This window comes from Bufo bufo, chromosome 6 (genome assembly GCF_905171765.1).
Source record: "Bufo bufo chromosome 6, aBufBuf1.1, whole genome shotgun sequence".
In the NCBI taxonomy this organism is placed as follows: domain Eukaryota; kingdom Metazoa; phylum Chordata; class Amphibia; order Anura; family Bufonidae; genus Bufo; species Bufo bufo.
In genome coordinates, this window is record NC_053394.1 from 221887365 (window position 1) to 221904930 (window position 17566).

The 17566-nt window shown below is 43.4% G+C and overlaps 1 protein-coding gene across 5 annotated transcripts in view; it reads right to left on the reverse strand.

The window, feature by feature from the left end:
* LOC121004861 (rap1 GTPase-GDP dissociation stimulator 1-like) overlaps nucleotides 1-17566 on the reverse strand; it is a 354733-nt gene that overhangs the window by 3657 nt on the left and 333510 nt on the right. For all 5 annotated transcript variants that reach the window (XM_040437255.1, XM_040437258.1, XM_040437256.1 and 2 more), the window contains 4 exons: nucleotides 4985-5110; nucleotides 4252-4391; nucleotides 1327-1453; nucleotides 891-1019 (listed from right to left, as the gene is read on the reverse strand). In XM_040437255.1, the coding sequence (XP_040293189.1) occupies nucleotides 891-1019; nucleotides 1327-1453; nucleotides 4252-4391; nucleotides 4985-5110 (522 nt within the window). The remainder of the gene's footprint in view (nucleotides 1-890; nucleotides 1020-1326; nucleotides 1454-4251; nucleotides 4392-4984; nucleotides 5111-17566) is intronic.

Below are 17566 nucleotides of genomic sequence, written 5' to 3' on the forward strand. Positions count from 1 at the left end.
GTCCGGGCATGCTGGGAGTTGTAGTTTTGCAACAGCTGGAGGCACACTGGTTGGGAAACACTGCTTTAACCTATGCGGGTAATCCGCTGCGTGAAAGAGAGCCAAGCCCCGCTCTGGACAGCAGAGACACAGAGCATTAACATGATTGATAATGCTCTGGGCCTCTCTGTGACCTTTTTACAACAAAATCATGGTGACAACTTTATTCCACTGTGATTTTTGTAGTAAAAAGGGCACAGAGCATTATCAGTCATGTTAATGCTCAGTGTCTCTGCTGTCCAGAACGGGGCTTGGCTCTTTTTCACGCAGCGGATTAACCGCATGGCATCCGCTGGTGTGAAAGATCCCTTCGTGTAAAGAAAATCTGCTGCCCCTTTGTAAAAATGGGGGTGGGGTGCGATCCAAAGTTTGCACTTGGGCCCAAAGTTTGCCACTGATTGGGGCTGTAAGCTTTTAGACGGACAACCTGTTTAATAAATCCAGTACTGCTCTCTGAACTGATATATAGCTGTGTGCATGAGGCCTAACACTGCAGCCAGTATGTGCACCATCTGTAGTGCGTGTATGAGCCATAGTGCATCACAAAATGATCCAATGGCTGTAAACACTGGTAATATAAGAGGCATAGATTTTCTTAATATACTTTTAGATCATAGCTATAACCTATTGAATGCAAAAAGGTAAAAATAATATTCTTTTCAATGCCCATTGATTCATTGCCAGCACTCAATAAATATTAACTGCATTCCTAATCGGTAAGAATCTAAACAATGCTAGCCTCCTGGATGTAGCTGCTAATATTTTCATTCTTTAGAAAGTCAGCTTTTAAAGTGAGAATGCAATCATATTCAAGCTTGGCCTCAAGAAATCCTTAATATTGCTGTCTTTACCTGAATCCAAGAGGCTACATAATAGACCCATGGAATTGTATTTCACCTCTGGTCCCATAGATTCATCTTGCAAAATTCTGTGCAGGATTGACACTAAGTCAGACTCTTTGAAGGCTCCTTCAACAACCTCTGAAATTCAATGATAGCCATTACTCCATCTCATAAACTGCTACTATTACACAAATGACTCTGCAATGACTCTACTGTAGTAGTTAAGGATGATGGTGTTTGTTGGTATCCCTGATTTTAGGGCAATATGAGATAATAATCTAGCACATTTGAGGATGATGAATCTTATTACCACTAGTGTGTTTGGGATATATTCCTGAGGCTTCTATAAATTATTAACTAGATAATGAATTTTCTGTGCTCCTCAAATATAATGGATTTTTTGAGCATACAATTCAGTCCTCTTGATTGCAATATTTTACTTTACCAAGGTTGATGGTAGATGCAATGGCTAATGCGATGAGGGCTTCATTTTGCATAATGGCGTGCTCACTAGTTGTCATGGAGACCAGATGCTTCACACCTTTGGCCTTTTGAATAGCATTGACTACATCCTGTGCATAACAATCAAAAGAGAACATGTAACTGCGGTAGAAAATCATAAACGGGTACAATTCTATCTACACTTTGGAAAAGTCTACAGTCCCTTTTAAATGCAACAATGATAGTTTGGATCGGATCACTGGCGCATGTAAAAGAAAACCTTTTACCGGTTCTGAGATTACAATATTAATACTGGGCACTGTAGGGCATGTTTAGGAGATGTCATATGTAGCTCCTATAGAAATGTGGTTATTGATGCCATGAGCATGCTCCTATCTTCAGGTTAAAACCTTAGGGCTTTTTCAGACAAGTGAGGTCAATACCCATCTGTGTACCAAGTACAAAAAATTGCTGATGTTTTTAAAAAATAAACCTCACATGGATGGCATTTCTTGTTTGAAAATCGGACCTAAATTGTTCAAGCTGTGATCTTTTCTGCATGAACTGATGGTCTTTGCCAAGAATTGTGCATGTGAATTGACCATTGACTATAAAGTGTTCAGTCCAGGTGTTTTCCTTTCTACACTCGGACAGTACTTGGATGTGCATGTCACTCTTCTGAATGAGCCCTTAGAGTCAGTTTAACAAAGGTATGAGCACTGTGCTGTAACTGCTTTTTTATATTTGTGTAATTGGGTGTTAACAATAAAGCAGCATTTGAACTGGCCGAGCAGACAAACCTCCAGTATGGTTAACCACCCAAAGATCTAACATACAGTGCTGCCCATAATTATTAATACCCCATGCAAATTTTGACTTAAAGTTAATTTTATTCAACCAGCAAGTATTTTTTTGAAGGAAAATGACATAGGTGTCTCCTAAAAGATAATAAGACGATGTACAAGAGGCATTATTGTGGGGGAAAAAAAACAATTTCTTAGCTTTTATTTACATTTGAGCAAAAAGTGGCCAGTCCAAAACTATTCATACCCTTCTCAATAATCAATAGAAACGCCTTTTATTGGCTATTACAGCAATCAAACGCTTCCTATAATTGCAGACCAGCTTTTTGCATGTCTCCACAGGTATTTTTGCCCATTCATCTTTAGCAATGAGCTCCAAATCTTTCAGGTGGGAGGGTCTTCTTGCCATCACCCTGATCTTTAGCTCCCTTCACAGATTCTCAATTGGATTCAAGTCTGGACTCTGGATGGGCCACTCCAAAACGTTAATGTTTTTGTCTGCTAACCATTTCTTCACCACTTTTGCTGTGTGTTTTGGGTCATTGTCATGCTGAAATGTCCACTGGTGCCCAAGGCCAAGTTTCTCTGCAGACTGCCTGATGTTGTTATTGAGAATCCTCATGTATTGCTCTTTTTTCATGATGCCGTTTACTGTGATTAGGTTCCCTGGTCCATTGGCTGAAAAACCCCCCCAAAGCATTAGGTTCCCACCGCCATGTTTGACAGTGGGGATGGTGTTCTTTGGGTTGAAGGCTTCTCCTTTTTTACGCCAAATAAAGGAAACATCATTGTGACCAAACAATAAAATGTTTTGTTTCATCTGACCATAACACAGAAGACCAGAAGTCTTCTTCTTTATCCAGATGAGCTTTTGCAAAAGCCAAGCGAGCTTTTGTGTGCCTTATCTGGAGAAGTGGAACCCAGCAGTGTGTAGTGTCCATTGGATTGTCTACCTTGAGACATTGCCACCAGCAGAGCCCAGATTCAGGATGGCCTTGGTGGTGATCCTTGGATTCTTTTTCACCTCTCTAACTATTCTCCTGGCCAGCACAGGTGTCACTTTTGGCTTCCGACCATGTCCTCTGATATTTTCCACAGTGCGGAACATCTTGTATTTTTTGCTCAAATGTAAATAAAAGCTGAGAATTATTTTTTTCACCACAATAATGCCTCTTGTACATCGTCTTATTATCTTTTGGGAGACACCTATGTCATTTCTCGTCAAAAAATTACTTGCTGTTTTGAATAAAAGTAACTTTAAGTCAAAATTTGCCAGGGGTATGTAGCACTGTAGGTTTATGTAATCAAAAGTGTAGGTGCACTCCAGTTCCATAGATGGAGTATGGGCCTTCAGAATCCTGTCCTGCGATGGGCCGACGGAACCCCACTCCAATCTTGTAACCTAGGTCAATTATTTACTTTCTATTAAGTCACTTTTATTTGTAGGTGGAGCTTCACTTTATTATAGTACACCATTATTAAAGTTTAAAAAAAGTTAATAGTGCTACTAGAAATTTACATTTACAGACCTACAAGCTATTAGTATTTGTAGGATTTAGTTTTCATTGAAGGGGTATTTTAGTCCTGAAAATGTGTCACCTATCCATGGGTCATAAATATTTGGTCTGTGGTTGTCCGACCACTGAGACCTCCACCAACAGCTAGAACTGGGAACTTTCATCCTGTGCCCATGGTTGAAAAAGATTATTTGGAATAGTGGGCAAACATATTCCAACCAAATCCTACTTGCTGCAGCTGTCCTAGAAGAGAGGAGTAGGAAAACGGATCCGTCCCCATTGACTTGCATTGGGGTAATGCCGGATCCGTCTTGAATCCGCATCCCAGGACGGAAAGCAAAATACATGTTGCGGTTTGCTCCCTGGTCTGTGAATACAACTAAACGGAACGGAATACATTTTGGAGCACTCAGTTCAGTGTTGTCCCCATTGACAATGAATGGGGACAAAACTGAAGCATTTTTTTCCGGTATTGAGCCCATATGACTCAATACCGGAAAACTTAAATGCTAGTGTGAAAGTAGCCTTATAGTGTTTGGCTTCAATAACTGCATAAAAAAACTGAATGTGGAAACCCAGCCTTAATCTCTTTTAATAATAATTGCCTACTTGAGACTTGCTGTGTCGTAAGAGAGATGCCAGTAGACGATTTGCTTCTCCTCGAACTCCAACGTGGTCTTTAGCTTCACACCACTGCACAAGTCTAGCCAATAGCTTGGAATCTTGACCCAGAATCTGAGCTGTATCAGCTTTGTAAATAAAGTAAGATCACCATAGTCAGCCTGTGCTTGTCCTATAAACATGTAAAGGCATACAACTTGTATTGAATGGTAAAAGTAACTTCCAGTAACAAACTACTCAATGCTAAACAAATTGGTATCTTCTTTTAGATCCTCTTTTAAGAAATAAGAGCCCACATCCTCCTCCAGATAGTCAATATTCAATCAATATTTTGCTCAGTCGTTTACTGTTTCTTGACTGCGAACAGATACCTGTTGGACACCAAGTTTGAAAGCTACATACCATCACTGGACCTTAAACCTGGACTTTGTACAGGTCCAGTTGTGTTCAACAGTATATGGGACTAGAATACAAATGAGTTACATTAACAGACACAACTCCTTGATGGTTGGACCATTGATCTGGTTAGATACATTTAATATAATATATCATAAAGAGAGGCCATCAATAACTATTAATATGGAACCTCTTCACTTTTGTAAAATTTCCAAAAACAGTCATTCCAATTTAATCTTAAACTGGAAACAGATGGAAAAAGATTTTGTCAGTGGACTTAAAATTTCTAGTTGAAACACAAAAAAGCCAAGTTATTTTGGTTTACCTTGCCCATCAGTCAACATTCTTAGTGTACCCAGGAGTTTGAATTGAACTGGGGGCATTTCTGATCTTAGCAACATCTGGATTCTGTTGGCCACCCCTTCTTCCAGCATTCTTACTTTATTCATCACTAAGAGTAAGATGCATCAATGTTAACATACAAATTAGTGAAATTCTAAAAAGTAGTTGTACAATATTTATACACAAAAAATACATAATTCTATTTGGTGTAATTTATAACAAAAAACAAAGGGGCACATTTATTAAGACCGGCATTTTAGACATTGGTCTTAATAAAGGCCTAAGGTGGCTGTGGATCCGTCAGGATTACGAAGAGGCGCATCTCTCTCCATAACATCGGCGCATCTAACTCCAGTTCTAAAAGTAAGACGCTATGCTTTTTGTCATCTCATTTTTCGTTGACTTCAAGTGAACTTTTATGCTTCTTGTAAAGTGCATTGAAACGTGCACAGAGAGTGAGACAAGCAGAGCCCACACCAAGGTATGCAATTTTTCTAGTTCATTAGTCCTGGCAGGGAAGTCCATACATATTCCCTATTAGAATGTTTGTTTTGCAGTTTATATTGAATTCTTATAGCAGGTTCACACAGATGTGGGACAGATTTCCCTTCAGGTTTTTCTGCCAAAGCCGAAAGTGGATTTAAAAAAATGGACATAAAAATGAAGGATATATACTCCTTCTTGCTGGATCCACTTCTGGCTTTGACTGAAGGGAAATCTGCCTCAAAACCTGCTCCAAAAAAACTGTGAACATACCTTTAAAAACAGCAACTAAGTAGTAAAGTACTGATGATTGTTGGGCAGTGAAGTGGCCATACATAATTATACTTTTATCTTTGAGGGCTGATAATTTGAAAAAAATTTGATAATCATACTTTACCCAAGTGGCATAGACTATTAGCTATGGAAATGTATAGGGTCCATTTATCACAATTACTTAGCAGAAAACTGGCATTATTAGCCAATTGCCATGCTGGTTTTTTCTATAGCAGTTTAAGAAGCGAGCAAGTCAGCTTTACAACTCAAGTATGATAAATGAGGCCCAATTGATTTATTAATGGTGTCAAAGAATGCATGCATTTTTTTTAAAGTTCCTGAAAATGTTGCAAATTGCATATACAGTCGTGGCCAAAAGTTTTGAGAATTACATAAATATTGGAAATTGGAAAAGTTGCTGCTTAAGTTTTTATAATAGCAATTTGCATATACTCCAGAATGTTATGAAGAGTGATCAGATGAATTGCATAGTCCTTCTTTGCCATGAAAATTAACTTAATCCCAAAAAAAACCTTTTCACTGCATTTCATTGCTGTCATTAAAGCACCTGCTGAGATCATTTCAGTAATCGTCTTGTTAACTCAGGTGAGAATGTTGACGAGCACAAGGCTGGAGATCATTATGTCAGGCTGCTTGGGTTAAAATGGCAGACTTGACATGTTAAAAGGAGGGTGATGCTTGAAATCATTGTTCTTCCATTGTTAACCATGGTGACCTGCAAAGAAACGCGTGCAGCCATCATTGCATTGCATAAAAATGGCTTCACAGGCAAGGATATTGTGGCTACTAAGATTGCACCTCAATCAACAATTTTTTGTTGAGAAGGCTTCACCGCGTCCAGGAAAGTCCAGCAAGCGCCAGGATCGTCTCCTAAAGAGGATTCAGCTGCGGGATCGGAGTGCCACCAGTGCAGAGCTTGCTCAGGAATTGCAGCAGGCAGGTGTGAGCGCATCTGCACGCACAGTGAGGCAAAGACTTTTGGAAGATGGCCTGGTGTCAAGAAGGGCATCAAAGAAGCCACTTCTCTAAAAAAAAAAACATCAGGGACAGATTGATCTTCTGCAGAAAGTATGGTGAATGGACTGCTGAGGACTGGGGCAAAGTCATATTCTCAGATGAAGCCTCTTTCCGATTGTTTGGGGCATCTGGAAAAAGACTTGTCCGGAGAAGAAAAGGTGAGCGCTACCATCAGTCCTGTGTCATGCCAACAGTAAAGCATCCTGAAAATATGTCATATTCTAGGTTCTTCAAAGTAGCCACCTTTTGCTTTGATTACTGCTTTGCACACTCTTGGCATTCTCTTGATGAGCTTCAAGAGGTAGTCCCCTGAAATGGTCTTCCAACAGTCTTGAAGGAGTTCCCAGAGATGCTTAGCACTTGTTGTCCCTTTTGCCTTCACTCTGCGGTCCAGCTCACCCCAAACCATCTCGATTGGGTTCAGGTCCGCTGACTGTGGAGGCCAGGTCATCTGGCGCAGCACCCCATCACTCTCCTTCATGGTCAAATAGCCCTTACTTTCAAAGTTTTCCAATTTTTTTCGGCTGACTGACTGACCTTCATTTCTTAAAGTAATGATGGCCACTCGTTTTTCTTTACTTAGCTGCTTTTTTGTTGCCATAATACAAATTCTAACAGTCTATTCAGTAGGACTATCAGCTGTGTATCCACCTGACTTCTCCTCAACGCAACTGATGGTCCCAACCCCATTTATAAGGCAAGAAATCCCACTTATTAAACGTGACAGGGCACACCTGTGAAGTGAAAACCATTTCAGGGGACTACCTCTTGAAGCTCATCAAGAGAATGCCAAGAGTGTGCAAAGCAGTAATCAAAGCAAAAGGTGGCTACTTTGAAGAACCTAGAATATGACACATTTTCAGTTGTTTCACACTTGTTTGTTATGTATATAATTCCACATGTGTTAATTCATAGTTTTGATGCCTTCAGTGTGAATCTACAATTTTCAGTCATGAAAATAAAGAAAACTCTTTGAATGAGAAGGTGTGTCCAAACTTTTGGTCTGTACTGTATATATATATATATATATATATATATATATATATATATATATATATACACTGCTCAAAAAAATAAAGGGAACACTTAAACAACACAATGTAACTCCAAGTCAATCACACTTCTGTGAAATCAAACTGTCCACTTAGGAAGCAACACTGAGTGACAATCAATTTCACATGCTGTTGTGCAAATGGGATAGACAACAGGTGGAAATTATAGGCAATTAGCAAGACACCCCCAATAAAGGAGTGGTTCTGGAGTGGTAACCACAGACCACTTCTCAGTTCCTATGCTTCCTGGCTGATGTTTTGGTCACTTTTGAATGCTGGCGGTGCTTTCACTCTAGTGGTAGCATGAGACGGAGTCTACAACCCACACAAGTGGCTCAGGTAGTGCAGCTTATCCAGGATGGCACATCAATGCGAGCTGTGGCAAGAATGTTTGCGGTGTCTGTCAGCGTAGTGTCCAGAGCATGGAGGCGCTACCAGGAGACAGGCCAGTACATCAGGAGATGTGGAGGAGGCCGTAGGAGGGCAACAACCCAGCAGCAGGACCGCTACCTCCGCCTTTGTGCAAGGAGGAACAGGAGGAGCACTGCCAGAGCCCTGCAAAATGACCTCCAGCAGGCCACAAATGTGCATGTGTCTGCTCAAACGGTCAGAAACAGACTCCATGAGGGTGATATGAGGGCCCGACGTCCACAGGTGGGGGTTGTGCTTACAGCCCAACACCGTGCAGGACGTTTGGCATTTGCCAGAGAACACCAAGATTGGCAAATTCGCCACTGGCGCCCTTTGCTCTTCACAGATGAAAGCAGGTTCACACTGAGCACATGTGACAGATGTGACAGAGTCTGGAGACGCCGTGGAGAACATTCTGCTGCCTGCAACATCCTCCAGCATGACCGGTTTGGCATTGGGTCAGTAATGGTGTGGGGTGGCATTTCTTTGGAGGGCCACACAGCCCTCCATGTGCTCACCAGAGTTGCCTGACTGCCATTAGGTACCGAGATGAGATCCTCAGACCCCTTGTGAGACCATATGCTGGTGCGGTTGGCCCTGGGTTCCTCCTATTGCAAGACAATGATAGACCTCATGCGGCTGGAGTGTGTCAGCAGTTCCTGCAAGACGAAGGCATTGATGCTATGGACTGGCCCGTCCGTTCCCCAGACCTGAATCCAATTGAGCACATCTGGGACATCATGTCTCGCTCTATCCACCAACGTCACGTTGCACCACAGACTGTCCAGGAGTTGGCAGATGCTATAGTCCAGGTTTGAGAGGAGATCCCTCAGGAGACCGTCCGCCACCTCATCAGAAGCATGCACAGGCATTGTAGGGAGGTCATACAGGCACGTGGAGGCCACACACACTACTGAGCCTCATTTTGACTTGTTTTAAGGACATTACATCAAAGTTGGATCAGCCTGTAGTGTGTTTTTCCACTTTAATTTTGAGTGTGACTCCAAATCCAGACCTCCATGGGTTAAAAATTTGATTTCCATTTTTTTATTTTTGTGTGATTTTGTTGTCAGAACATTCAACTATGTAAAGAACAAAGTATTTCAGAAGAATGTTTAATTAATTCAGATCTAGGATGTTATTTTTGTGTTCCCTTTATTTTTTTGAGCAGTATATATATATATATATATATATATATATATATATATTGCAGTTGCCTGCCCGTGTGTGAGAGGCTGCAGGCTCACAGACTGTACTGTGTGCACACTATTCATACAGGGTGTCACAATACCTTGCAGATAAAAAAAAAAGGCAATACATTTTTTCTCTGTGATATAATCGCAGTTGCAAGCCAGTGAGTGTCTGGCCCACAGACTGTACTGTGGCCACTGGCCAGGCCACCACTCATACAGTTACAGGGTGTCACAATACCTTGCAGATAAAACTAAAGTCAATTTATTATTTCTCTGTAATAAATATAATCGCAGTTGCAAGCCAGTGTGTGTCAGGCCCACACAGACTGTACTGTGCCCACTGCCCACCACTTATATAGGGTGGCTCAGTACCTTGCACGCATAGTACCACTTATCTAAAAAAAAAATGACAGGCAGAGGCAGGCCACCCCGCAGGGGCCGTCGTGGTCGTGGTGCTGTGATTTCCACTGGCCCTGGAATAATGCCCAGTTTTCAGAGGCCACATACCCTGAACCCGAAAAATTCAGAGAAAATAGTTGACTGGCTTACACAGGACACCCAATATTCAACAGCTTCCGCTAAGAACCTTGACGCACCATCCTCCTCCAGCTTAGCTTCGGGCACCTCTCAAGTTACCACTCGCCCGCCTGCCGCCACCACCAACACTAGCACCACAGCCGCTTCACTTGATCTGTCAGAGGAGTTATTTACACATCAGTTGGATGAAATTAGTGATGCGCAACTATTATTGCCAGAGGATGTAGATAACAGGGATATGTCTCAGTCAGGCAGGATTACACACATGGACGTACAGTGTGATGATGATGATGATGATGACGTTGTACCCACTGCTGCTTCCTTTGCTGAGGTGTCAGATACAAGTAAAGTGGTTGATGATGACGATGGGTGCCTGCTCGAAGAGCAGAAGAAGAGGGGAAAAGTTCAGAAGGGGAGACAGAGAGAAGGAGGAGACGAGTTGGAAGCAGGGGGAGGTCGTCACAAGGAGCTAGTGGCACAGTCAGACAGCATGTATCGGCACCCGGGGTCAGCCAGACAGCACGCCAATCAACGCATGCTGTTGCCACCACCAAAATGCCGTCATTGCAAAGCTCAGCAGTGTGGCTTTTTTTTTGTGTGTCTGCCTCTGATAACAGCAATGCCATTTGCAACCTATGCCAAAAGAAACTGAGTCGTGGGAAGTCCAACACCCGACTCGGTACAACTGCTTTGCAAAGGCACATGATCTCACATCACAAACGCCAATGGGATCAACACATGAGTACAAGCAGCACACAAACTCAAAGCCACCATCCTCCTCCTGGCCCAGCAACTTCAGCCACGTCAACCACTGCTGTCCTCCTTGCCCCCTCTCAACCACCCGCCACTCCGCCGCTCACCTTCAGCAGTTCCATCTCATCTGCCCACAGGCAGGTGTCTGTCAAGGAAATGTTTGAGCGTAAGAAGCCAATGTCACAGAGTCACCCCCTTGCCCGGCGTCTGACAGCTGGCTTGAAGGAACTCTTAGCCCGCCAGCTTTTACCATACCAGCTGGTGGAGTCTGAGGCCTTCAAAAAATGTGTCGCTATTGGGACACCACAGTGGAAGGTACCCAGACGAATTTTTTTTTCAAAAAAGGCAATCCCAAACCACTACTCAGTTTTTGAAAAGAAAGTCATGGCATCTCTGGTATACAGTGTTGGGGCAAGGGTCCATCTGACCACTGATACCTGGTCTGCAAAGCACGGTCAGGGCAGGTATATCACCTACACTGAGCATTGGGTAAACCTGCTGACAAATGACAAGCATCGAATGCGTGGCTCTGCAGCGGAGTTGGTGACACCGCCACGACTTGCAGGCAGGCCTACTGCCACCTCCTCTACTCCTCTTACTCCATCCTCTTCGATAACCTCCTCGGCTGAGTCCTCTTCTGCTGCGGCGTCTGGCTGCACATCAACTGAATCCCCCCAGCTCCCCAGGGGCTATTCCACATCCCGGATACGACAGTATCACGCTGTCTTGGGGTTGACTTGCCTGAAAGCAGAGAGCCACACCGGACCAGCACTCCTGTCCTCCCTGAACGCACAGGTGGATCAGTGGCTGACCCCGCACCAACTGGAGATCGGCAAAGTGGTATGTGACAATGGAAGCAATTTGTTGGCGGCATTGAATTTGGGCAAGTTGTCACATGTGCCGTGCATGGCACATGTGTTGAATCTCATCGTACAATGCTTTGTGTCTAAGTATCCAGGCTTACAGGACGTCTTCAAGCAGGCCAGGAAGGTGTGTGGCCATTTCAGGTGTTCCTATGCGGCCATGGCACACTTTTCCGATATTCAGCGGCGAAACAACATGCCAGTGAGGCGCTTGATTTGCGACAGCCCGACACGTTGGAATTCAACACTCCTAATGTTCGACTGCCTGCTCCAACAAGAAAAAGCAGTCAACGAGGATTTGTATGACCGGGGTGCTAGGACCACCTGAATTTTTTTGCCACGTTACTGGACGCTCATGCGCAATGCCTGTAGGCTCATGCATCCTTTTGAGGAGGTGACAAACCTAGTCAGTCGCACCGAAGGCACCATCAGCGACCTCATCCCATTTGTTTTCTTCCTGGAGCATGCCCTGCGAAGAGTGCTGGATCAGGCTGTATATGAGCGTGAAGAGGAAGAGTTGTGGTCACCATCACCACCAGAAACAGCCTTGTCATCATCGCTTGCCGGACCTGCGGCAACGCTGCAAGAGGAGTATGAGGAAGAGGAGTCAGAGGAGGAATGTGGCTTTGAGGAGGAGGAAGACCAACCACAGCAGGCATCCCAGGGTGCTCGTTGTCACCTATCTGGGACCCGTGGTGTTGTACGTGGCTGGGGGGAAGAACAGACCGTCAATGACATCAGTGAGGACGAGGAACGGGAAATGAGTAGCTCAGCATCCAACCTTGTGCAAATGGGGTCTTTCATGCTGTCATGTCTGTTGAGGGACCCTTGTATAAAAAGGATGAAGGAGAACGACCTGTACTGGGTGGCCACGCTCCTAGACCCCCGGTATAAGCAGAAAGTGGCGGAAATGTTACCAAATTACCGAAAGTCAGAAAGGATGCAGCAGTTCAAAACCAAACACAAAAATATGCTTTACACAGCTTATAAGGGGGATGTCACAGCACAACGGGAATCTAACTGGGGAAGAGGTGAAAGTAATCCTCCTACCACGACGGCGGCAAGGACAGGACGCTTTACAGATGTGTTGTTAATGGAGGACATGCAGAGCTTTTTCAGTCCTACACATCGCCACAGCCCTTCGGGATCCAGCCTTAGAGAACGACTCGACCGACAGGTAACAGACTACCTCGCCTTAACTGTAGATATCGACACTCTGAGGAGCAATGAACCCCTTGATTACTGGGTGTGCAGGCTTGACCTGTGGCCTGAGCTATCCCAGTTTGCGATAGAACTTCTGGCCTGCCCCGCTTCAAGTGTCCTGTCAGAAAGGACCTTCAGTGCAGCAGGAGGCATTGTCACTGACAAAAGAAGTCGGCTCGGTCAAAAAAGTGTTGATTACCTCACCTTCATTAAGATGAATGAGGCATGGATCCCGAAGGTTCTGACAGTGGGGTATACGTTTGACTAACAAAAGGCCTGATGACATGCCTTGGCCTCAAAATGGTCCCCCCGCTGCTGTATTTAATGTCTGCATACCGGATGACTTTCGTGAATTCTCCGCCACCAACTAGGGTTCAAGCCGCAATGTTTTAGTCACCTTTCTGCCTGGAAAACATCAACATTATCATTATTTTTCAGGCATGTGTACATGCCTAATTTTTCTGGCCTCTGGTGCTGCACTGTGGCTGCAAAAACAAAACAAAAAAAAAAAAAGGTACATACAAGTGTCAATTCCCCTTCGTGATCGTTACCTTGTTGTGGTGAAGGGGCTTGCGTATCACAATGAAGCGATCATCACCTCTATGAGTGTGTTGGCAATGTTGCCACACCCCAGATGATAAGGCCGTTGCTTCATTATGATCAGACCAAAAGCGATCGGCTGGATAATTTTTCATAGAAAAAACATTAATTTTCTTTTTTTTTTAAGTTGTATGGGTTTTTAATAAAATAAAAAAATCATAATAAAGTCTCTTAATAGTTTATTAGATATAATGCAGACAATTTAAAAATTCCCCATCAATTCCAATACAAAGCAAGTACAGAGCTCAGAACTAAATTATTTCAGGATGTCGTAATGGTTCGTTAATTCGACAATGGTTAATCAATTCGACACACGTCCCCGGATAGGGGACGTAACAGGGATTAAACTGATAGGAATAGTACTAGTTAAGACACCACTCATATAGGGTGTCACAGCACATTGCTCTGTGCACGCGCAGTGCCCCAACTTGGGAGTAAGAGGACCGACCAAGCTGCTTTTTCCATCTCCCGATTCCTAAAATCAATTCAGTTTGGTGTATCAGAGTTTGGTCTGTCACTGTGAAGGCAGTCGAAGGTACCCGGACAAATTTTTTTTCACAAAAAGCAATCCCTGATATGGGACGTAACAGGGATTAAACTGATGAGAATAGTACTACAGAAAATACCACTCATATTGGGTGTGACAGTAAATTGCACGGCGCAGAAGCAGTGACCGTGGATTAAAACAAAGGGGAGGGAGCCAGCGTTTTTTTAACCATCTCCCCGTTCGAAAAATCTATGCTATAAATGGACCCCAGATTGGGGACGTAACAGGGATTAAACTGATGAGAATAGTACTACAGAAAATACCACTCATATTGGGTGTGAGAGTAAATTGCACGGCGCAGACGCAGTGACCGTGGATTCAAACAAAGGGGAGGGAGCCAGCTGTTTTTTAACCATCTCTCCATTCGAAAAATCAATTCAATTCCCCTTTCGGGGACCCTTGGTGTTGTACGTGGCTGGGTGGAGGAAGAAACCTTCAATGACATCAACGGGACATGGCTAGCTTGGTATCCAACCTTGTGCAAATGGGGAGTTTGCGGTTGGGAAAATGGACTGTTTGCGGTTGTTTGCGGTGCATTAAAAGGGGAGTTTGGTCTGTCAATGTCTGTGAAGCGGGCGTAACCCTTACACTACCTGATCGATACAACATCATACCTGATCATATACACACACTGGATGTTTTAAACCACGTTGTTCAAAAAAATTTAGGATTGTTAGGTGATTTATGCCCTTTATGGATTAAAACCAACTCTGCGTCAACTATGTAATTTTCCATGGGAGTTTGGCCATGGATCCCCCTCCGGCATGCCACAGTCCAGGTGTTAGTTCCCTTGAAACAACTTTTCCATCACTACTGTGGCTAGAAAGAGTCCCTGTGGGTTTTAAAATTCACCTGCCTATTGAAGTCAATGGCGGTTCGCCCGTTCGCAAACATTTAGCAAAAATTCGCGTTCGCCGTTCGCGAACGGAAAATTTTATGTCCGCAACATCTCTATTGCAGAAGTCCTGAAAAAGAAGGGCCAACACTGCAGTGGTGACGTCCATCCGGTGATGGACCATGTGTTTGGACCATGTGATGTGACGTCACCACAGGTCCTTTAGCGGGCAGCTCATGATTAAAGAAGTAAGAAGAGATAGGCAACTACGCGATCAAGAGGAGGAGGTGAGTTAATTTTTTTTTTTTAACCCTCAATTGACCTTGTACTAAGCATTCTGTATTAAAGAATGCTATTATTTTCCCTTATAACCATGTTATAAGGGAAAATAATACAGTGAATGGACTTTCATCCTAGCAACCATGCGTGAAAATTGCACCGCATCCACACTTGCTTGCGGATGCTTGCGATTTTCACACAGCCCTATTCACTTCTATGGGGCCTGCGTTGCGTGATAAACGCACAATCTAGAACTTGCTGCGATTTTCACGCAACGCATAAGTGATGTGTGAAAATCACCGCTCATGTGCACAGCCCCATAGAAGTGAATGGGGCTGTTCACCTCACGCATTGCACCCGCCCGGAAATCTCGCCCGTGTGAACCCAGCCTTAGAGAACATAATTTTTCAGTAATCCATTATAAGACATTTCTTATAATGGAAATAGCCAAGTCTTAGTATTGACTTTTTAAGGGGAACCTGTCACCATGAAAATGCAATGTAAGCTACAGGCATCATGTTATAGAGCAGGGGGAGCAGAGCAGATTGATACATAGTCTTTATTCTAAAAAGATATTAAATTCATTTAAATTCCTGCTCTTTCTGGGCTTTGAAGTCAAGGAAGTGGTCCTGTTATTGATGTTTTCTATCATATATGTCAGTACCTATATGCTGAATATGATAGAAAACTTTTATCAAATCAAGAATTACTAAATATACCAAGAGGTTTAGCTTCTCTTATGAAAAAGGGTTAATTTCTCCTACAGGTAATTGGATTTTCCAATAGCCTCCACAACGGCACTCACAGGAGGGTGTATCATCTCCCCAGGACAGGAAACAACGCAGAAGCTCATGTTTAAAAGGCCCCCTCCCTTTACTTGCTTCACTTAATAACATAGGACTCGTTAGTAATGCAAAGAAAGTGTATTGAGAAAAAAAACTAATTACAAGTATTGGTCATGGAACATAAAAGAGTTGAGAAACTTCAGTGCTGATGTGGAGGCTATTGGAAAATCCAATTACCAGTAAGAGTAATTAACCCTTTTCCCCGGTGCCTCCACAATGGTGCTCACAGATGGTTTATCCGAGAAACATAAGTACCTTAGGGTGGGACCGCAGCCGATAACACCTTACGACCAAAAGATAAATCATGGTTATGAAGAACATCTAATTTAATAATTCAAAGAAGGTGTTTGGATTTGCCCATGTAGCTGCTCTGCAGATCTGTTCAACTGACGTAAAGGCATTTTCTGCCCATGAGGCTGAAACAGCTCGAGTAGAGTGAGCCTTTAAACCTTTTTAAAATACCAGAAATCAATAGTACTTTTTATCCATCTTGCAATAGTAGCTTTACTTGACGCTGATCCTTTATTTTTTTTATTTTTTTATCTTATTCCAAACCTTGTTTAGTGTATCACTAATCAAACATTGTTTTTTCCTCATGTCCAAATGGCCAGTCTCCAAGACAGAAAAAATGTCCCCATATGGCCCCTGGAAATCCCTTGAAAGGATACCCAACAGCAAAGCGGCCTGACTTTGTGCCCTCCCCCCTCCCAGACACCACTTTATCTGTGCTGCAATATAATATCCCTGGAGGAATGGAAGGGAAAGGCCACCCCTTCTCTCCGATATACAAAGATATTTTTGCTTAATCCTAACCCTTCCCCTCCCCCAGATTAAGTCGTTCATCAATTTGTCCACTAACCCAAAAGTGGAATCATCAATCCATATCGGGCATGCTGTCAAAGGGTATAATGCAATAGGGAGGACCACCATCTTAATCAATGCAATCCTTTCCTCCTGTGACAAAGGCAGCTTCTGCCAGGACCGGATCTTCTCCCTGATCTTATTAATCATGGGAGTTATATTTAAGGAGTTATATCGGGACAAGTCCGCGCTTATGCTATACCCAGGTATCGGATGGAGTCATTTAATCCAAGAACCTTAATGCCTAAGGACCTATCAGGGGGCACTCGAACCAGAGGTAGAAGTTCAGATTTATCACAGTTTACTTTATACCCCAATATCGCCCCATATTCTCTCAATATATTCATTACAGGTGTAACGGCCTTCAATCCCTGCCTCAGAAATACGAGAATGTCGTCCGCGTATAGACTAATCCTATCTTCCTCTCCTCTCCCTCCAAATCCTACAATCTGACTAGACTGCCGGATTTTACAGGCGAGAGGTTCCAGAGCTAGGGCAAATATCAGAGGTGAAAGGGGACAACCCTGTCGAGTACCTCGCTGTAGGGGGAGCTGTTCCGAGTCAATCCCGTTTATCTTAACCCTGGCCCTAGAATCTGAATAAAGTAACTGTATCCATTTAATGAAATGTTCGCCCAAGTTCATTTTATCCAAAGTCGCCCACAGGAAGGGCCACTCCACCCTGTCAAAGGCCTTCTCTGCATCCAAAGACAGGATGGAGCGATCCTCCCCCTTCCCAACATATACATTTAGAAAAGCCCTGCAGATATTCGATTGTATGTCTCGTTTTGGG